At 43.7% G+C, this 21404-nt stretch overlaps 1 protein-coding gene across 2 annotated transcripts; it reads right to left on the reverse strand.

Moving 5' to 3' along the window:
• Positions 1 to 420: 420 nt before the first annotated feature.
• Positions 421 to 20519, reverse strand: pi4kaa (phosphatidylinositol 4-kinase, catalytic, alpha a). 2 transcript variants are annotated; one of them, XM_026297164.1, is made up of 54 exons: positions 20352 to 20519; positions 18700 to 18816; positions 18494 to 18587; positions 18269 to 18357; positions 17916 to 17988; positions 17564 to 17826; positions 17403 to 17469; positions 17165 to 17313; positions 16994 to 17059; positions 16810 to 16906; positions 16538 to 16729; positions 16360 to 16460; positions 16060 to 16189; positions 15838 to 15967; positions 15653 to 15748; positions 15386 to 15569; positions 15191 to 15291; positions 14445 to 14613; positions 14299 to 14349; positions 13985 to 14093; positions 13714 to 13850; positions 13502 to 13635; positions 13334 to 13416; positions 13153 to 13223; positions 12787 to 12911; positions 12596 to 12677; positions 12241 to 12324; positions 12029 to 12118; positions 11828 to 11947; positions 11487 to 11579; positions 10902 to 11058; positions 10672 to 10799; positions 10425 to 10583; positions 10172 to 10323; positions 9926 to 10033; positions 9254 to 9474; positions 8245 to 8400; positions 8034 to 8113; positions 7746 to 7945; positions 7387 to 7474; positions 7134 to 7301; positions 6982 to 7035; positions 6618 to 6738; positions 6282 to 6411; positions 6127 to 6197; positions 5782 to 5854; positions 5523 to 5703; positions 5339 to 5443; positions 4553 to 4678; positions 4258 to 4378; positions 4017 to 4176; positions 3774 to 3863; positions 3355 to 3438; positions 421 to 3258 (listed from the first exon to the last, which is right to left on the reverse strand). In XM_026297164.1, the coding sequence occupies exons 1-54, from the start codon at positions 20448 to 20450 to the stop codon at positions 3207 to 3209; spliced, it is 6381 nt and encodes a 2126-aa protein (XP_026152949.1). In that variant the 5' UTR covers positions 20451 to 20519; the 3' UTR covers positions 421 to 3206. The 2 variants fall into 2 exon arrangements, with proteins under 2 accessions (XP_026152949.1, XP_026152950.1); XM_026297165.1 differs by having other exon boundaries at positions 9347 to 9474; positions 20352 to 20450.
• Positions 20520 to 21404: the final 885 nt, after the last annotated feature.

Here is a 21404-nt window from a genome sequence, read left to right on the forward strand (position 1 = left end):
AAAGGAGCGTCTGTGGAACCAGTGGAGCAGATTATTGGATTATCACCACGATGTTCTCACCTTTTATAATAATCTGAGTTTGGAAGAACAACTTCCCTAAAAGACTCAATGAACTAACTGACATCTTTGAACACAGTGTTAATTAAATGATCAATTAGAGACCTGAGGATACACTGGGAAATTAGAACCAAAGCTTATTTTATTTTGAAAAATTTCTGTTTATTGTGCATCAATAGACCAGAGCCTTTACCTACGGCCCACTGCTGTGATGTGCTGATAAAAAACGTGATGACAGTAAACACATTAGTCACAAACCAGTTTCCAGCAGTTTCTCTTCCTGTTTCTCACCTGAACTTTGGCTCAAAGTCTCACAGGAAAACAGGAAATTAGGAAAAACATCAAACATCAAACAACCACGAACACGTTTGCCACTGAACTTTAATCCTTAATGTATTTTAAAATAAAATTATTACATTATTATTATTAATATTAGAGAAGCACAGTTAAAGATTATTCATAGTGTTAGAGTAATGGCAGTTACACAGCAACATCTATGCAAAGTTAGTCAGGTAACAGAGCTGCAGCCATGAATGGAGGAAATGAAGCAACACTGGGTTATAATTTCTGAAATAGTTTCTGCTCAGCAACAACAGTTTGTTCATCACACTGTTTCTATTTCTTGTCTTTTTGCTCTTTCATCTTTTTGTTTCACAGCCGTTTCCCCATCGCTGCTAAAAGGAGAAATTATGAAATGAAAGAAAAGACAAAGTGAAATATCCACTTTCTGACTCTGGTGAACTCTTCACATATTTAATCTGGAAATTAGGAGTTTTCACCCAGAATAACAGACGTTTTCTTCACCTGCAGCTGCACAAACTGAGCAAATACAAAGAAAAAGCACGAACACACACACACACACACACACAGTACATTGGACATACTGAGCTGCACAGTGAACACGTTTAAAATTACAGTAACTGAATGAAAGAAGGACATTAAAATGGCTTCGTCAGCAGGAATTAGTTAGTTACAGATGGTTTTCACCTGTCAGGTGTGAACAACAGGAAGCCACAGCTGCAACATGAAACACTTGGAGAGAATTATAGCAACTTCATGTGTTACCATCTCACACACACGCAGACACACACACACACACTACTGTTATACATCAACATATTGCATAAAGTCTGGGTTTTTTGTCAAGTATTACTACAGTTTGTTTCTACCACATGGTAGGAAAAATGGCTTTTTAGGTATCATCTGCAGTGGCAAAGGCAAACTCATCCAACAAAACCCAAACACTCAGAGGAATGTTTCCTAACAGGGTGACACTGTAAAGGCCGCGCAGACATGGAGGACGCACGATAAGGACTAATGTATTAGACAGGACTCCAGGAATTATCCAGACCCCTTCACACTCAGCACACTTTTAACCAATCTACTCTCAGTAACCAGCAATGACAACAGGTGAAGGGCTCTGATCATGTGTGTGTCGGTCTGAGAGCTCCTGCTGGTTTCCACTACGGGAACTTAAAGATTTGTAACTTCACGTGGCCTGGCTGAGGGTGAGAACAGAAAACTATTGATCCTGTGGTCCGAGGCCTCAGTTTGAGCTGAATGCAAACATCAGCGCTGTGTTCAGATCACAGCAGCAATACTGTCACGGTTAAAGGCTCAGTGTTAATCACATTAGCGCTAACATCTGCTAATTGGCACCAACAGAAAGTGCAGCTGTGGCTGAATGTGCATCTTCTACAGGAATTTGAGTATAGACGAAGCAAAGGGTCGACCTGGGGATGGGATCAGATAAGAAACAGCTGGATGATCCAGGCAGCAGATGTTGGTTTATTTCAGTTTTTAGATTTTAAGAGTTTTGGTCCTGGTTGCATGAGTTACCAGCTCTGGCCCCCACCTTGGTTTGGATAATGAAAAGCGTTGTGGATGTTTTCAGAGCACTGGTTCTGCTGCACTAACCTGTGAAACACGAATCAAACTCAACCTGCAGCTTATTAACCCTTTCATGCACAGTGCTCACTACAGAGCACGGCCATTTAAAAGCAGTTGTCCTTTATATGCATGACTTCTGATTGTGTAGTTGTGGATCACACATTACAGTGGACACTAGTTTGTCATCGTGTACAGTAGGTGGCAGTACTTCTTAAAAACCAAGTCAGCCGATGGGAAGCTGAGCAGCTTAGGACTCTCTAGTAACAGATACAAACACATAGTAACAGCATATTCTTTCACAGTTTCCACATGTAGATTTTCTGTTTTGTGACAGTGTTTCTTCAATTAAAAACTCAAACCCGTGACAAACTCCTTTAAAAAGGCATGTTCAAAAAAACATGAAGTTCAGTTGTTTCTTTTCATGCCCAAAGAGGAATAAAAACATGGAGGGGAGAAAAAAAAAAGAATCCTGTCCTTTTCATAGTTTCATGCATGAAAGGGTCAAAGGTCAAAGGTTCAATTTACAGGCTGTAAGTCCCCGCAGTGGAAAACCTGAAGCCTCTCTGGAGAAAACAACCCAGTGAAAAGTTTTTAAAGCCTTGTGATAAACAGATTCTTCAGAGGAAACTCTACACATTCATCACAGAAACACACCTGTGACCAGGATGTGACTACAGTAAATACTACAGTATAATTACCTCTGATTCTCTACATACATGTACATTTCTAAAGACTACAGTTTGATTAATGCTGATTGATTCCTGCATTGATTTCAGATTGATCTGATAACACCGTTCAGCTCGTTGAACTGTAGATTGTTTCAGCCTCCATCTTCTTTTATCTTTAAGCTGTTGATCATCAGCAGGCGACACCAGTAAAACACTGTGATATATAAAGTGCATCAAAGTGGGTAACAGCATAGTAACAAAATGAAAGGATGATAAACTCTGTACACGTCTTCCACCAGTGCTGGCTGCACCACAGCAGCCTCCAGAGGGAAATACTTAAAGGGTGATTCACATACCTCTTTTGGTTGGAGCCAGACACTGTTCTTCATGCTCGAGTTACAAGAATTTTAAATCTGAGACACACTTTAGAAAATCTTACAGAGTAAAATGGAGAATCACAGGGTGAAAGTGCCACAGGACAGGTGGACCACAGGACAGGCCGGGTTACCTGTCAGGTGCATCCACAGACACACTGACGTCGTCCAAAGAAAGTTTGCATTGTTTGTGTGGAGACGTCGACTCAGAGCAGCTTCAGTAAGGAATCTGGTTCTGGTAATACTGCAGCATGTCGTACGTTTTGCTCCTGGTGACGACGAGTACAGAAAATGTATTATTGTCATATCTAACTTATGTCCATGTGTTGAAGAAAGACACTGGGGATGTTCTACATTTTTCTCACCTGCTACTGAGGAAACAGCTTTGGATGATTTTGATGATAAACGCTGCTGCTTCTTTCTCGCTCATTTGTGGATTAAACCGTCCTCTGATCAAAAACAAAAGTTATTTCAGTCCAGACTCAAGAGTTAAACCCCACAGAACCTGAACACATCTGCCGACTGAACTGTCCTGAGCTGAAGCTCTGAATACTTGAGAAGATTCATGTTTTCAATTTGGTATTTTACTGAAATTGCTGTTTTATCTACGGAAAATTAAAATTAAAAAGTGGAGGAGTCTGAATATTTTCACCAGTTTGAGGCACAGACAAACTAGACAGCACTGTTTAAGAGAATTAGTGGAGGATAATATTTGACACACACACACACACACACACACACACACACACACACACACACACACACACACACACGTCCTGCTTACTTGAGGAGTTTAATGGTTTGTCCTCTGAAGCATGGGAGTCCAGTGTCCAGCATGAGGGTCACTAGAGAGACCACTGCGTCCATGTAGGGTCTGTATGTCGAAGCAAATAAAGTTAGTAGCACAGAGAGAAACAGCGAGATAAAAATCCTCATGTGGTCGGAGAACTGGCCTCAGGTCAGTTATAAAATAAAGTTTCTGCCCACAGCCTCAAACGCATAATCAGCATGGATTTCACTCTCTCACCGTACAGCCAGGTATCCTCTGACGCACATCTCCATGAACCATTTGAAAGGCGTGGCCTCCATCTTTCCTCCCATGATCATCACCATCTCGTCTGTCAGCTTGATGTCGGGCTCCCAGCCCAGGTTCCCCCCAGGTGAGCTCTCGAACATGAAGCCAAAGTCTGGAGGAAAGAAGGCAAACACGAAATCAACAGAAGCTGCTCTCCAGCGTCAGGCGGGGCCAACTCTGAGCCTCACTGTACCGATGTGGATGAGGTGGCCCTTGCTGTCCAGCATGATGTTGCCGTTGTGTCTGTCTTTGATCTGCAGCAGGAACAGCAGGAGGCTGTAGGCGGCCATGCTGCGGATGAAGTTATACCGAGCCTGTGGAGCGGAAAACGGGATTCAACCCACTGAAATTCCCACAACAACAATAACAACAAATAATAAAGATCAACAGTCAGGAGGTCTGTGATAAATCAGTTTGTTAGAATTTAAAATGTCAGGTTTTAACTTGAATGAATAACGGTTTGATGCCAAAGGTTTAGACCATCATACCTTCTGGAAGGCGAGGGTGGACTCATCGCCGTACTGGTTCCGGAAGTAATCATACATTCCAAAGTCCGTCTGCCTGCCGAGCTGGTCCCGGGACTTACAGTCTGGGATGCACTCGATCACACCACACTGAGGAAAAGAGGATCCATTGCTAAAAATCCAACTGGGAAATTTCCCATTTTATATTTAGACCAGATATTTATCAGTGTAGCTGCTGAGATGTGGGGATGCAAACCACAGCAGTGACAGACCGGTTTAAACATGACCCAGTCTGACTGGATTTCCAAAAACAAATAGTCTCACACTGGACTCTGCTGCGTCATGATGATCCTACCTCTCAAAAATCAAACCGGTGAGTGAAATGTGATCATTACTAAGAGTAAATGAAGCCAAAATAAGATCCTGATAAGAAATCGGGGTGGGAATCTTTAGGCATGACACGATTTGATTCGATTTTGATTCAGTGGCCCACGATCCAACGAAAAAACAATGCATCGTTTCTATATTTGCTACCTGTTAAAACCCCTCCGTCCGTATTTGGGCCTGAAACTGTATCGTCGGCCTAATTTGAATGAAGTCCGACAAACTAAATATCATTTGAAAGCAGAAAACCTCACGATTCAAATGGTATAAACTAATTTAGGATTGAAATATCACAGCGACAACAGCTCCTTAATGTTTGAGGTTTTAGACCTCCAATGAGAACAAAAACCAGTGGCAGTCGACTATTTTTCCCACCCCTGATAAGGAAACAGGATTTGGGGGCAGTACTGACACATGAAGTCTTACCCCCGGTGCGGTGGCCACAACTCTGTAGGGGAAGACAAACAGATCCAGGCCCACCAGCTGGAAGATATTCTTAAACAGCCCGATGATCTGCAGCGCCAGCATATCCTGGAGGGAAAACACAGGAGGGTCACAAGAGGAATTTAGGGTTTCCTCCCCCGACGTGTCCCAGCAAAGAAAACCGTACCTGTCTGCAGTCGTCTCCCACTTTAAAGATAGCGGCCTGCCAGCAAACCTTGCGTGATCCGTCTGGATTGTCTTCTCCGTCTTCCACAGAGTCCGAGGGGCAGCGCAGACCCTCCCTCTCCAGTTCGCTCACCCCACAGCGCTTCACCTTAAACTTGGCCAGGTAGGGTGCCTTGGCAGCACTGGGACCGCAGAGGACACAGAAAATGAAGAGACTGTTCCTCACAACCTGCATTTATCAGCACAAACTCTGTCGGTACCTCTGCATGGGCGTTCCGGATTTGTAGTCGATGTCCAGCACTATGGCTTCAGGGTTACTTGGCAGGTAACAGCCTAGAAAACCCAGAGTGGGGAAGTCAGTAAGTCGTTTTACAGGAGAACCCAAGTTGGACTAACATTTTACAATATTTTATAAAGGACATGTAGTTTGATAACTGAAAGAGTAATTGATCTATCAGGTAACAGGTAAATCAGCTTTAATTAGAGCTAAAGATAATATAATCTCCTAACATCTGTTAAGAATGCAACATCTGGATTATAAGGAAACACTGCAGCTCCTCTGTTTTTATTGATCCGCCCTGACCGACAGTGGAACAGCACGTCACCTGGCTGGACTCTGATGTCCGACAGAGCTTTGAGACAGGCCCTTTTCCTCTCCTCCCCCTTTGGAACCGGCCTGAAAAATAAAAACAGGTTTTACACAAGTCACACACACAGGCCAGACGCTATGACTGTGTTGAGGGGAAGCCAATGAATTCACTTGATAATGGCAGACACGTTGGTGATCTTGTTGAAGAAGTCGAACTCTCTTTGGTAGAAGTCTTTGGCTGGACCCGACAGGGAACCTGTGATCTCCTCGACCATCTGCTCCAACAGCTCCCCGATGTCAGCTGCATGTGAACGAGGAACGAATCAGTGACATTACACTGACTCATTTGATTTAATTAGACAGCACAATATAATTCTCATTATATGGTTGTCATCTATAGTGATTCTGTCCATTGTTAATATAAAAACACATTAGTGCAGCTCTGATGTCGGTGGAGTTCTTTCACTCTGCTATTATTCTTCTGTGATCGTGGGTTTCACCACTCACGATCCTTCTGGTGTCCCTCCTCGTCCATGAAGATGTTGGTCTTCATGTTCCAAATGAACTGGTGGGCGAGGAGCTGGGACTTCTGGGCCGCCCACAGGATGTACTCTCTCACATAACCCATCTGAGCGGGGGACAGAATCAGAGCCGAACCTCAGTGACATGCTCCTTTGGTTTGGAGGGTAAAGTCAGTAACAAGAGACTGGACTCAAATGTCCTCTTTTGTTTGACCTGATGAAATTCTCTCTAAAACAACATCATTCTTACATTTGTATTCAGGGACTAAGAAAGTTTATCTATCTATCAATAAAACACGTGAGGACATGAGTTGTTTGCTTCATTAACCTTCCTGAGTTCTCGTGTTTACCTTGTCATAACGAAGAGCCTGTACGATTTGAGGAATGTAGAACAAGATGGCGTCCTAAGAAGAGAACAAAACAAACGTGTTGATGATGGGAGAGCTGCTGCTGCTGCTTAGGAGATAAAAAAGCTCCAGAGTCTTAGGAGCTTGTGACTTACCGGAGGAAAGGAGCGCAGCACCTTCACCCCGTACTGGGCGGTGAGAGGATGAGGAGGGTACATGCTGCTGAAGTAGGACAGACCGGTGGGGGGGTCTGCTGGGGCCCAACACAGGATGTGACTCAGCTCAGGAGAGTCAGCATCAATAGTGTGCCATGTCACCAGGAACTGGGAACCAGTGAAATAAAAAGGTAATGGGTCCACAAACAGTCAGCAGCTGAGGTTTTCCAGACTCCCCAGTACGTGGACTCACCTTGACGGCCTCAGGCACATCACTGACTGCTCCAGGGTCCAGCCTCACCAGTCTGGTCACTTCAGCAACAATGGCGTCATTTTTAAACCTGAAAACCAAATAATTAAAAACAAACAGGCCCTTAATCGACAGTCTGACATCGGTACAACATTCAATAATTTTCTCCCTTAAAAGAAATGGATCCTTTTTAACTTTACGATCACAGCCACTGCAGTCGATATGTTTTGGAATCACTGAGTGTAAATACGGCAGTAAACCCAAATATTAGCTGCAATAAGCTACTTATCGCAGGAAGTGTTTCTTCTTCACTGTCGGAGGTATTCTGATGTCCAGCATTACACAAACAGAGACAGAGCTACCTTGCTGGTAACTGCATAGCGAGGTAAGGTGCGATACTCCAGGCCAGGTTGACGTTGTCCTTCCACTGCTTCTCAGTGAGACTGATGTATTTGGACCTCCAGTTGGCGATGCTGGTCTCCACCGACTGCTCCATGGCGATGGCGAGCTCCTGAGCAGAGAGGGGGTTGTACCACGTCGTCAACCGCTCGATCTCACTGGCCTGGACAGGAAGAAAGAGGAAGGGGATCAGTGTGACGAATGGCCGATGATGAGCAGGCACCATGAGAAGATCCGTTCGCAGCACCCACCAGTAGGGCCAGCAGCAGAGTCCTTCTCTTCATGTAGTATTTGTGAAGCTGCGTTCCTCTGTTGCTCTTCTTGGAGGTTCCTAAAGGGCAAGAGGTTCAGGTTAGAACTACTCTGTCAGCTGAAGTCTGTGTTGTATCTTATGTTGAGGTATGTGGAGTTTAGGGTTCTGACTTCAAAAGTGTCTCTGTATTGTTGGTGTTCACATGTCACCTGATTTCTTGGACGCAGTGGACATGCCGCTGGACAGCGGGTAGGTGTTGATCCAGCCCTGGCTGCTCTGCTGGGAGCGAGAGCTGGAGTCCATGTTGCTCCTGAGGTCAGCAGCGTTCATCACAGACAGACTGTTCAAGGACGCGTCCTGATTGTCTGTACAGACACCATTCAAATTCAGTATGGCTAAAACACATCCGAACCGTAACTCGTCAACATATTTAGTCAAAACATTAGATCATTTTTCTTACAGTCCATTTTGACCAGAGGTCCAGCTTTTGGTTTTCACACACATGATTTCTAAACAGTGAAAAACATCAACAGTATGATCGATGAGCGAGATGAACTCTATCAGTTATTCCTCTGCTACTGTGATGGTCATGCATTTGCAGGAAAATCCAGCAGGATTGACATGTAGGTAGAAGTTGCCCTAAACCACCGATTCTGGGTCAGATATAATTTGGCCTTGTGAATGTGCGGCGAGGGGGCGGAAGTAAATGAATCTGATCCAGGATCTGCGGTCAGAGGACTTGTCTACCTGAAGCGGTTCGATGTGTATGAGAATGAGACCATGTCTTTTCTCGGGTTCGTCAGGAATGAAGAGGAGAGGTTTTTCTGGGGTGGAAGAAAAATATTTTTCATTTATTAGTTTCTTCTTTTGAAGCAAGATTTGATCAATCGAGGAGAGGGGCAGACGGGTGGGCTGACATGATGAATAGTCATGCATCTTAACGCAGCTGGCAAATTTGTGCTTTTCCTCACCACTGCTAAATCTAACAGTATAAAGAGAAAGATACTGAAGGAGGAGAAAAAGGAACAGAAAGGACCAAGAGAAGCTCATTGAGGGGAAAAAAAAAAAAGCTATAAAAACATAAAAAGCTTGGACTGTACCAGACAGATGCCAGGATCTATCAGCAGCTGAGTGAGGAGAAGCAGCATTAAGTTTGCCAGGCGTAAAAGCATGCCCCTGTGCTGCAGTGCAGTCCCAGCTCCACCGCTTTAGGCTTACTTAAGATCGATATCGGAGAAGTGCTGGACACGATAAGCGATCCAAAAATCCCGGCAGAGAGCGTGCTCGGGGCCGGGGTAGTACCAAGCTCACCAGGTGGGACCAAGTGGCACGCTGCCAGGTACTTCTTGTCGGACAGGATGCTGGCGTAGAAACGGATCATGATGCTGATGTCCTCGCGGAGCCGCTTGTCACCTTGGGTGGGAAACTTGGGACAGACACTGGAGATAGAAGATGGAGAGAGAGAGAATTGGTGGATGAGAGAGTTAAACATTTCCCTGTGATCATTTATCTGATGTGCTCTCAGTATTTTTTCTATCTCTGTAATTCTGATGTGATACTGTTTCCTTTATGAGTCAACAGAAATGAACATGATTATTGTCACCATCCCTTACCTTCTCCAGAATGATCTAAGAAAATCTGATGCTTTTGTAAGCAACAGCTTTCTGAAAGGCTCAGTTACTCTAAAATACTGAGCAGTGCAGAAACAATGAACAGAAAATTCATCTACATCTATTTTAGACCAAACAAAAAACACCTGATCTTGATTTCAGACCGTTTGGGTTTTGCTGTTGTCATGACACCACCTTCTGCTGCAGGGAAATAAAACGGGAATTCTTTGGTATTTTCAGACATTGTGTAAATACTGAACGACCAACTGAAAAAAAATACCTGAAGTAATCGAAGGCTGTAGAATAGATCTTCTCTCTGAGAACATTTCTTACAGTCGCATTGGTGACGACGTCCGAGTGCAGCAGAGCCAGACCCAGAGTGAGCAGCCTGCAGGACGAATAATCAAACACACTTGTTTTGTGTTTTTTCCATAACAGTTTGCATTATAACATTCTTTGTTATTCTTTTTTTCTGACAACTAAAAGACATCAAACATTTTCCACAGTTTCTTTAAGGTTCGTGCACCTGAAACGAGGTCCAATAGCAGCTACATGGCGGTTGAGGCTACTCTTAGCTCCGCCTACGTTGAGAGACAGCGAGCGCTGAAGTAAACTGCAAAAGATCTCCACCTGATCTGCGCTGGAATACTTCGCAATCTCATACCTCTGGACCAGAAACTGGAGGACAAGGGGCAGATAAAAAAAAGCCAGTAAGTGGTAGGGGAGAAGACCGACAGGAACATGTAGAAACAGGCCAAGCTGAACATCTGTAGTCTGACCTCGATCCATATGTGGTGAGGTGTAACATCTGGAGGACAGGGGACAGGCTGACTTTCCTCAGACGCAGCCAGAGGATCAGCTTCCACCTGTGCGTCTGAGAACAACCCCATCTTCAGCTCCACGGTCATCTGCCAAGCTCCTGCCATTTCTCGCATGAACTAGACAGACACAGTGGAGAATGATGGATGTTTACAAAGCAAAAGCTCAGACAGGAAACACGTTAAAACTATCTATGTATCTACGTACCGGTACTTCCACTCCAGATCGCGCTGCCAACAGCCACTCCCAGCAAGCGATGGCAGTTTCCATGCCATGCTCCGTAAACATCTTGAGAGGAGACCAGCAGAGGTGGTGCAGGAGCTGAGGATCACAGTCTGGAGACCAGTCAGGGGAGAAAACAGTCGGTCACCAAGTCCTGACCATATTTGAGTGACACAGCAAACATCATCGGCAGACACAATCATCAACGGTCAAACCTTTGGTGCTGATGAGCAAAGCAGCCAGTTTGAACATGGCCTCAGTGAAGGCCTCAGGCTGTGCAGAGTCCAGAGCCTCTCCCATCTGCTTGATCATGAGCCGGCTCAGATCGGACTGTCCCCGGACGGCCTGGGCAAAGTGGATCATACCCGAAACCTGCAGACAAAACAGACACAGCAAGAGCAGCAGGAGTGAAGCTCAAAACCAGATTATTTTTATTACTAATATTATTATTATGTGGAGTGGTAACTGTTGCATATCTTTATTACCACTCCATCAACATTCAAATCTTCTGTTCACTATTTTCTCCACATTTCTAATGTAGTTTCTAATGTAGTTTCCAACATGTTCTGCTTCTAGCTGTCTCTGTGATTACTCACTTCACAGGACAATACAGTCAATCAACTTTGTCCAGATATTATCAGAACACCAGTGTGAGTTAATACAAAATTAGCTACAGTCAAAATCAAACTATTTCATACTCTGTGGCCTGAGAACAGAAAATAAGGAAACAGAAATAATGACTAAAATGACTAAATTGTGAATAATGTGTAATAACTGGTATGTGACTGGGTGGTTTTTACCTCTCCGGCATATCTGTTCCTGAGGTTGAGTGAGGCCATGAAGTTTGAATAGTCCTTCTTCACACAGGCCGGCCTCTCAGTCAGCTGAGTGGACTGAGGGTGAAAGTGAAGAGAGAGAGCCAAAAAAAAAAAAAAGCATATGAATTGTGACTGAATGTGTGGATTTATTACTCGTATTACTCTTATAACTAAATAACAGAAATTAAACTTATAACCTCTGGTGTACCACAAGGCTCCCGTCTTGAGCCTGTGTTTTTCTATGTTAATGATTTTAAATGAAACCAAATGACAGCAAATCAGTTTACCATTATAACCAAACCAAAGCACAGGAAATAACCAACCCCCAGAGTGGTGCTCTGTCTGTTGTAGCCAGCAAAGTGCAGGATGCTCTCTGTGGCCATGGCCAGGCCTGTGTGCTGGGAGAGACCAGACACCCAGTTCTGATGTTTGTTCAGGTACTCCTGAAAAAAAAAACAAAAAAAACCACTTGTGGTTAAAACTGCAGTGGTTTAACCAGTTCAGAGGGTATAACTGATCATTACCTGCAGGTGGGATTTGGTCACAGACGGAGCCCACTTCATAGCCTCTTTAAGGATCTCCCCACAGCGAGCAGCAAAATCCTTCACTATACTCTGTAAGTAAAGACAGACTATGTTTCAAAACCTGCGCTTTTCACTCTCTAATAACTTTTAGATAAAACCCACATTGAAATAGAGAACAAGTATACAGAGGTGGGTGCTGAAAGTGAAATTACCTCTCTGGCTTCATACGTGTCAGGGACAGTGACTCTGTACGGCGTGTCTGGGATGTCGTAATAAGGTTGGTCTTTATGAATGTCCTGCAGTACAGTACAAACATCACTGTTCGTGTCACGTTACACACTTCGGTTACATACAGTATGAAGACAAACAGAAACATGATACTGTAGCTGTGTTTACATGGAGCCTGATATTCCACTAATAATATTGGCCATGGAAACACTTGGTCTGTTTCCTGCAGACTAAACACGTCACAGTTAAGATGGACTCTCTGATCAGAATGATTCCAATCGGACTGAAGAAATTCTGTCCATGTAACCACCTGAATAATGAACTTGTTGCACCACTTACTGCACTGAGTGACAGCGACAGAGTCTGCAGGATGTCTAACATGGTCCTCAGCACACGGCCACTCCACAACAAATGGGGGAAACTGAGGAGAGAGAAGATACTGCTGTCACAGTTGAGGGTGAACCTGCTGTTTACAAGAGTCAGTGTGGTTTTCAGAGTGAATGAGCATGTGCACCATAATTCACACTCACGTTTCAGCCAGGCCAGACAGGTATTTGTCAGCCACCCTGCGGATCCTCTTGTGGATGTGGTTGAAGTTGACCAGGAGGAACTGGGCGTGGCGTTCCAGCTCCTCCTCATGGGCTTTGGTTTTTGGCTGAAAATAGAACAGCTTTCAAAGATCGGGTCCAAAGAGAAAACCCTCGTGTGAACAGTTAGTGCCACACGATGCTGCTAAAAATGACAGAAAGAAACTAATTCATTAATAGTTTATGATTCACTAGCGACCTAGTGTCTAAGCCTACTGCAAATTGGCATCAGGGGGTTCAAGACTTTGCTTCAGTGGAACCCCCATGCAAGCCCCACGAGTTCTTCGTAAGTGAAACCATTTCCCTTACTTTTTCAGCCATCATCTGCAGGAAGACCTCAAACACCTTGTCGCTAACAGCAATCACACACTGCATCATGCCTGGAAGGAATTGAATCCATATTAATGCATAAAATAAACAAGTAACAGCCAGTGTGTTTGTTTTTTTTTTTTTTTTTTAGATGATTTCATGTCTTTTCAGGTCTAATTACCAGATTTGTCCTTCTGTATTGCTCTGTCTTCGAAGTATCGGAACATGACCTGAAATCGATCAGAGTCCAGAGAACGCAGCATCCTAACAGAACAAAGTCGCACTTATAAATCACTGAACATGGCCCAGCACATACAGGAACATGTAACATGGAGACATCATGTCTGACCTCATGTATTCCAGTCTGTAAACAGACAGCAAGTACGTCGACATGGCGAAGTCCAACTTGTTGATGAGAGCAGCCACCTCAGGAGGAGGGTCCAGTAGGTTGATGATGGTGCTACGCAGATCATTCAGCTCCGCCTGACATTCAACAAGTTGAGTCAGAAGGTGTGCTGTGTGTGTGTATATGTATGTATGTATGTGTGTGTGTTCTCATACAGGAGTGACGGTGTCATTCTTCAGTGCAGAGTTGTACTGCAGCTCTGAGCGTAAAGGTTCGCCGCTGGGAAACGTGAGCAGCGGTGATTTGGTCGCAATCTCACAAACTCCTTCATACCACTCTTCTGGCCACAGACCTAAAGATACAAATCCACTGGTGCGTGACCATGCATGTGACATTTACATTTCATTTAATGTAATATTCCCGGTGGTGACGCCAACATGTGGTGGAAAAAGAAATGAACAAAACATCAGAGAGTAAACTCTCTACCTGAGCCTTCCACAGCAAATCCCATCACAACAGAGTAGAGCCAGAAGTCCCTGAAGAGCTTCTGCAGACGTGGCTTCGCCTCCTTAATTGGTGGCAGCCTCTTAGTTAGCTAGGAGCAGAAAAGAAGAGACAGAGCAGATCTCTGTAGTCACTGAGGTAATTAAGACTCTAAAGACCGTTAAATAAAACATCTGCTTGCTGGGCAACATCTGTGTTGACCCAAACTGAACATGGTGTTATAGTTCTACTGACAACAAAACACGTTGAGGTCCTTTAACAAAAGAAGGTAAAGAAAACCCATCCGATCCACTCACCACAGCAATAACTGGAATAAGCACGCCGAGGTTTCCGGCACTGCTTGATGCCTGAGTGAACACAGAGGAAACGTGGGCGACATCAAAAGGTGCATTTATTTTTTGTAAATGTAGAAAAGACACGAAAACACCACAACGTGCCATACCTTCAGAGCCGGACCTTTGTCCGAGGCCCTCTCACTGGCTCTCTTCCCCTCGAGGCCCAGCTGAACAAAAAGCTCCAGCAGGTTGACCAGCAGCTCATCAACCATCTGCTCAGCCTGAAGATTCGCTGCGATATTACCCAGAGCATTTATCACAGCCAAGGAGCAGTGCCTGCAAGGGAGGAGGGAGCATTCGGGTAGGGAACAAATGAATGACGCACAATGACAACAAGCATTAGCATGTTTTCCCACTTCATTTTTCTGCTGATGACATTGCATTTCTCACTCGAATGTGACAGTGAAGTGTCAGATCTGAAAGGATGTTCTGGACTCTGAGAGACTACATGTCTCCAAACATCCTCCATTTAAATGAGAATAAAACAGACATACTTATTATTGGCCTGTTTCTATTTTTACAGCTTTGGAAGATCAAACCTACTTTATCTTTTGTGAATGCTGAGAAATGGTTTGGCCCATTAAACACATTATTCTTCATGGTTGCACGTTACTCTGGTTCTGGCTGCTAGAATTTTGGTTATTACTTACTGGGCTCAACATGCTGGGACTCCTGAATACATTTCTGAATTGCTGTATAACCTAAATTGAACAGAGGCTGAGAATTTCTCCCCTGCAATTTTGGAAAATGTTCCCATGTTTTTAATGGATTCAATGTGAACCACTTTGTACTTAATGCTTCATTCACATCAGCTCTAAAGACCCGTAACTGTGTCACATAAGGTGATAGTCACCTGTATCCATGGTCCTTGTAGTCTTTGGTGGAGTAGACCATGGAACTGGCCTTGACGCTGATCTGCTGGAACAAATTCCAAACCTCCTGGTAGATATATTGCTGAGGAGAAAGAAAAAGGACATCATTAGATCTGTTCTAAAAGTACCTATTAAATCAGGTTTAAATAAATACTAGCGATGACATAAACACGTACATTGCCTGTGATGACCATGCAGCCCAGCTGGTCTACGATGAGGACATCGAGCTGGGAAGGAGGCTGACAGAACTTCTGCTGTAGGATCTGCAGGATGGGCTCCATTACCCTGGGGGTGTCCCGCAGGGCCACAGCAATGTGACCCAAAGCCCTGATGGTGTGGTCTGGGATCAAATGGGCGTCTCTGAGGAACAGAAATGAAAATACTCTCTCACGTCAAGACTTTCCATTCTCACTAAAGTCATTTTATCAGAGCACTTGACTTACTTGTCATTTTCCTGATATATGTAGAGACGGTTCGACAGACTGGCGAGAAAAGCTTCTACAATGACACTGTCCATAGTCAGCCCTGCTTTCAGGCACCTGAGGACAGTAGAGATTGGAGAGAAGAGGTTGGGTTGGTACGTGTGTGTGTCCATATGTTATACAAGTGTGTTTGTGAGTGTATTCACCTGCAGATGTTATCTATGGAGATGTCACGGAGCTGCTCATACATAGAGGGCTGGCTCTTCTTGCTAGAACTGGTGCTGAGGGTTGACTGGGAATGTTCGTTGGTCACATGGATCCTTATGTCTCCTCCCGCTTTAACAAAATCATTACTCTATTAAAACAAACAGAAAAAAACTCTGCGACTGTGTGATGGAGCTGAGGAGTGCTGAGTGTTCTGCTGTTACCTGGAGTGGACTGGCTGTGGTATTTGTACAGCTTCACCAAAACAGGAGAGGGAACCACCAAGAAGTCTCTGAGCGACATGGTGACAGAGTGGGCGACCACAGGAAAGCGCTCACACAGACGACCCAAGCCCTGAGCACAAACACACACATGCACAAATACAATTATGGCTCTTACGAAAGCTGTTGCAAATCACATCAGGTGCTGCTGATTCCTCTTTAGCCAGGAGATGGTTGCAGCCCTGGCCTCACTAACAGAAACAAAAAGCATGTGGTTCTTAGCGACGAGCACTAAACTGTTACCTGTAAGCAGCAAATGAGGAGGGGCATGTGGGCGATGATGACTTTACTGGACGTCTTCGACTGCAGTTTCTCTGATAGCTTGGTGCAAAGGTTTTCAGCTCCTGAAAAGAAAAAGAAAAACATTTTGTAGATGATTATGCGACAGATTAGGTGCTGGTTGAATAAGCCAAAGTCTCACCCTGCTCCTCAGTAACAGCCCACACCATGAGGTCCACACAGGCAGCGTTGGCCTGGCAGCGCAGTTTGAGCGGGCTCAGCTCACTCTGGAGATACTCGACATCATGCAGGATCCTCTGCAGCTCGGACTGGCTGCTGCTGAACTGCTCCAGCACAAAGTCATGAACCTCCTTCACATAGTCTGTCTGAAGGTCTGTTAGCACAGAAAACACACAGTTACTGTTTCAGTCTACAGGTGGTGTCATTACTGAGCAGGTAATAAGGTTTCCTCACCTTTCAGATTGTACAGGGTGTCTCTTAGCATTTTGAATATGGCCACATACAGAGGGTCGCTGAAGGTTTTGTAGTACAGATGAAGACCAGGATTCAGCTGCCAGGAAGCAACAGAAACATCAAAATGAACCAGTTGTGTCAACAAAAGAGCAAACAAATATATGTGTGGGTTTAAGAGCTATACCTCTAGAAGTTCTGCCAAGGTGCCATCCAGTGATTTTAAAAAAGACTCAGAGACAAACTGCTCAACCTATTTAAGAGAAAGAGAATTTTCACTTTTATAAACCATAACTTCAGGCATGTGGTCTAGTTTTCCTAGTACAGTATTTATTCTGTCGCTGTGGTTGTTGCTGACCATGTTAAGGAGTTGCCTGAGCATATCCAGAGGGACGTGAAAATCTCCAGAGCTGCTTCCTGTAAAAAGAGGTGAGACAGAGAAGCTGGAGCTGATGGTAGAGAAGTAGTAATCAGGGTCCACTGCACTGCCATCAGGGAGGTATGAGCCTGAGGAGGAAAGAGCAGGGTTGATGAAGGATGTTCTTCAGCGAGTCACAGATGTTTTCTGAAAGCCTGACAGGCTGATACACTCTTACCCTCAAAGTACTGTGCAGAGGGATCAGCCGGTGAGCTGGGGGTCAGCCCTGCTCTGTCTGGGCTGGCCTGAAAACAGAGGCTAATGTGAAAAAACGTTCTTCCTCACTTTTACAGAGGTCAATCTCTCATTGTGGCTGAGTAACTCCCATATTCCCAATACCTGTTGTGACACACTGGACACAGAGGAGCCTTTACGTTTCAGAGTGTCTCCCTTACAGACCGTGAGCAAAGAGCTCGGCAGGATGGAGCGGAAATCGTTGAAAGAGCGTCGGCGAGTGGCGTCACTTTCATCGCCTGTAGGCAGCACAGGAGCAACTGGTCGAGGGAAAAGCTTGGACAGTAACGGCTCGTCGGTGTTGCTGTATCGGCCGAACGCTCGGGCCACACCAAGCAGCGTGGGCACAGTGTACCTGCACAGGTACTCTGAGAAAAAGACATCCAGACAATAGAAACTATCAATACTCAGCCAGACAGAGGAAGTACAAGGATTTGTTATCATCATTTGTTATCACCTTTATCATGAGCATCTGCATTCTTGCAGATGTCTTGCAGCACCTGCATGATGTCCATGACAGCCTCCAGGATCTGACAACGATGAACCAAACATGCACAACAATCCACATCAGCAAGAAGTAGGATCATTTAGCAAAAGACTGATGCCAAGTTGGTCAGCAGTGTTTCCAGAATACACACAAATATCTATCAGATCGTTCATTTATTAATGAACTGTTATTTAAATGATGATCTGTGCGTTCAGTTAATGCCTTTCATCTGTGACTACCATGACAGGCTGCTCTTTAGACTTCATAGTTTTTATCTATTTCATGTAACGATCCTGTCTATCTCAAACTCAAAATACACACACCTGTCCTCGCAAGGTCTCATCACGTTGGGCAACATCTGAGAGCAGCGTTACAAGAGAAAAGCTGAAATTCTCTGCAACAGGAAGGATTTCTGCAAGACAGGACGTGCAGCACATATTATAAACAGCACCATAAATGACATCCAAATACACTGGCAAGCTTATACACACAGAATCACATACAGTTTTATGTTTGTACAATAAATATAGTCAGATATGTATCTCTACCTCGACATTTGCGTTCTGAGCTTTCTTCAATCCACTGAACTTTAGGGAGCCCTTTAAGCAACCCAAGAAGGTACGGGACAATGGCATCTTTGTGCTGCAACAGAAGTATTCCCTAGCATCATCATCACCATCATCATCATCACCATATCAACATCCTACAGCACACGATGTCATGAAGCACAGGGGGGAGCAGGTAAACTGTTTACCTGCAGGTTTGACTCCACAAGAAAAATGCCCAGTGCAATGACAGCATCTCTCCTCCTCTCGTCCAGCTGGAAGACTCCTCTGAAGTCTGCAGGACACATGCATTGTAGTTTCTGGACCTGTGGAGAATCAACATGATCCTCAGGCACCATGTGCTGTTTTAGTTTGAATGCCTCTTGACTTCAGTAAGCTATTTAGATACTACAACCCTACACCTGCCCAAAGGGATTAAACACTAATGGAACCGTGTCTGGTTCTATTAGTGATGGCGGTTTTGTTGGTTTAAACAGATTTCAGGAATGGAGTCAAAAACCTGCCCCTGGCATTAATTATTCTAGTGCCAATGAGCCAGAGTTAAGCTCAGAGAAGGATTAACAAGCATTTAAACACTCTAGCTCCTACATGTTTTCACCATTACTGGGCACAGAGGCTGCTAGAAACTTGTCACTGATCATGAGCAGAACTTTATAAAACATTCTGAAAACATGTTCATTAGAAAAAATATTTTTAAAAATAGACCAGTAGCATAAACAAAATGATTTTGAGGCAAATAAAACCCACTCAGGGTTTCAGAGATTAAACAGTCGATTGATGAGTTAAATAGATGCTGTGAGCAAAACATTTGGTGCTAAAAGATGAAGATTTGTCATGTTGATGCCTGTAGATTCCACTGCCCTTCAAAACAAAGTTCAAAACAGTGGACAGAATAAAAAAGCAGAAACAAATTAAAACACTGGTCACTGATGAAAGCAGAGAAGGAAGTGACAGCTTCCACAAACAGACATAAGCTTTTAACGCATTAGTGCAACAGGCTGACTTCTCTTTGCATTAGTGCAAACACAGCACTTCCACAATAAAATGTACTTCCTGTTTAACATAAAAAAAATCACTACAGTACCCTGCAGACCACGCTGACTCCATCAAACATCATTTTCTCCAGAAACCAGTCCCAAACCTAAATTTATTCAGAAATTTAGTCTGCAACTATTTGAGTAATAATTAGTAAAGACGTTTTGTAAACCCAAACTGTGATTGTGTTCCAGCCTCTAAAATGTGAGAATCTGCTGAACAGTCATTTCAATTCTCAGAATTTAATTATTAACACTATCAACATTACTCTTAACATATTTGCCCATTATTCTTCTGTTGCCTGACTAATCTATTGATGGACAGCTCTTGGTGGGGGCTCAGTTAGTCCTGCAGACAGAATTAAATGTCAGACAATTAAAAACAACTTCCTCATTTTTTACACAACTAAACAAAATATAGTCAATTACACAGCTCGTGTTTCTGTGCAAATTAAGACAACCACAAAGTTTTCATTGGCCACTCTTTCCTGTACCATCCAGCACAAATGACAGGTGACAGGAAACGAAGAAAAACATTTATTTCAAATGGAAAATGTAAATTAGCACTAGGCTAACAGCAGCTAACGTTAGCCAGCTCTGAAACCACACACAAACGCTGTTAACCACTAACATAATTCACAGTCTGACGCAGACAAAGACAGGCAAGGACATGTTTACTGTGTTTTCAGATGTCACACGTGTAGAAAAATGAAGTTTAATGCCTGAATGTCGCAGACTGACAGGAGATGCTAGCGTTAGCTTCCTACTGTCGCTAGCTAACGCCATGGAAATAAAACGGTACGAACCTTTTCTATCGGCGCCTGCTGGTGAGCGGCCAACGACCGGGCCAGGGACAGCACGGTGCTGAAGTAGAAGCCTCTGTGTCCTCCTCCATGCACAGACATGTTTTTAAAGAAAAATTCTGGCTGCTGCTGCTACACAAACACAAACATCTTCTTTCGTCCGCACTGACAACTACGGCAAGCGCAGAGTCCAAAAGCGCGAAGCAAGGTCACCCCGCAAAAGACGCGCTGAACAAAAAGGAGCATGAGGAGTAAACAAGGCATTATTTAGTATTTTCAAATATATTGGACTTAGTTTATTTAATACAGTAAAACAAGTCTATTTTATTTCCATTCACAAGTTTAAGAATAAATTTTTTTCCACTTTTTACCCCCACAGCATTGAATTCTGGGAGTCTGCTTTATTTACCTGGAGGATCTGGGATGGAAGTGTGTCCTTTCCTTTACACACAATAATTATCTTATATATTTATGTTAACTACCTTATATACTTCTAATCTGAAGTACTTTATATACTGCTGGGTATCTGACGTTAACTACCTTATATACTTCTAATTTGAAGTACTTTATATACCGCTGGGTAGCTGACGTTAACTACCTTATGTACTTCTAATTTGAAGTACTTTCCATACTGCTGGGTAGCTGACGTTAACTACCTTATATACTTCTAATTTGAAGTACTTTATATACCGCTGGGTAGCTGACGTTAACTACCTTATATACTTCTAATTTGAAGTACTTTATATACCGCTGGGTAGCTGACGTTAACTACCTTATATACTTCTAATTTGAAGTACTATATATACCGCTGGGTAGCTGACGTTAACTACCTTATATACTTCTAATTTGAAGTACTTTATATACCGCTGGGTAGCTGACGTTAACTACCTTATATACTTCTAATTTGAAGTACTTTATATACCGCTGGGTAGCTGACGTTAACTACCTTATATACTTCTAATCTGAAGTACTTTTCATACTGCTAGGCATCTGACGTTAACTACCTTATATACTTCTGATTTGAAGTACTTTCCATACTGCTGGGTATCTTGGGAA

This window comes from Mastacembelus armatus, chromosome 12 (assembly GCF_900324485.2).
Source record: "Mastacembelus armatus chromosome 12, fMasArm1.2, whole genome shotgun sequence".
Taxonomy (NCBI): domain Eukaryota; kingdom Metazoa; phylum Chordata; class Actinopteri; order Synbranchiformes; family Mastacembelidae; genus Mastacembelus; species Mastacembelus armatus.

Excerpts from the sequence above, each read along its gene's own strand:
- pi4kaa (XM_026297164.1), bottom strand. The coding sequence starts at position 20,450 with ATGTCTGTGCATGGAGGAGGACACAGAGGCTTCTACTTCAGCACCGTG. Across the intron at positions 18,817-20,351 it reads AGCAGGCGCCGATAGAAAAG|GTCCAGAAACTACAATGCAT; the intron begins GTTCGTACCGTT and ends GATTCTCCACAG. Across the intron at positions 16,907-16,993 it reads CCTTGGCAGAACTTCTAGAG|CTGAATCCTGGTCTTCATCT; the intron begins GTATAGCTCTTA and ends GCTTCCTGGCAG.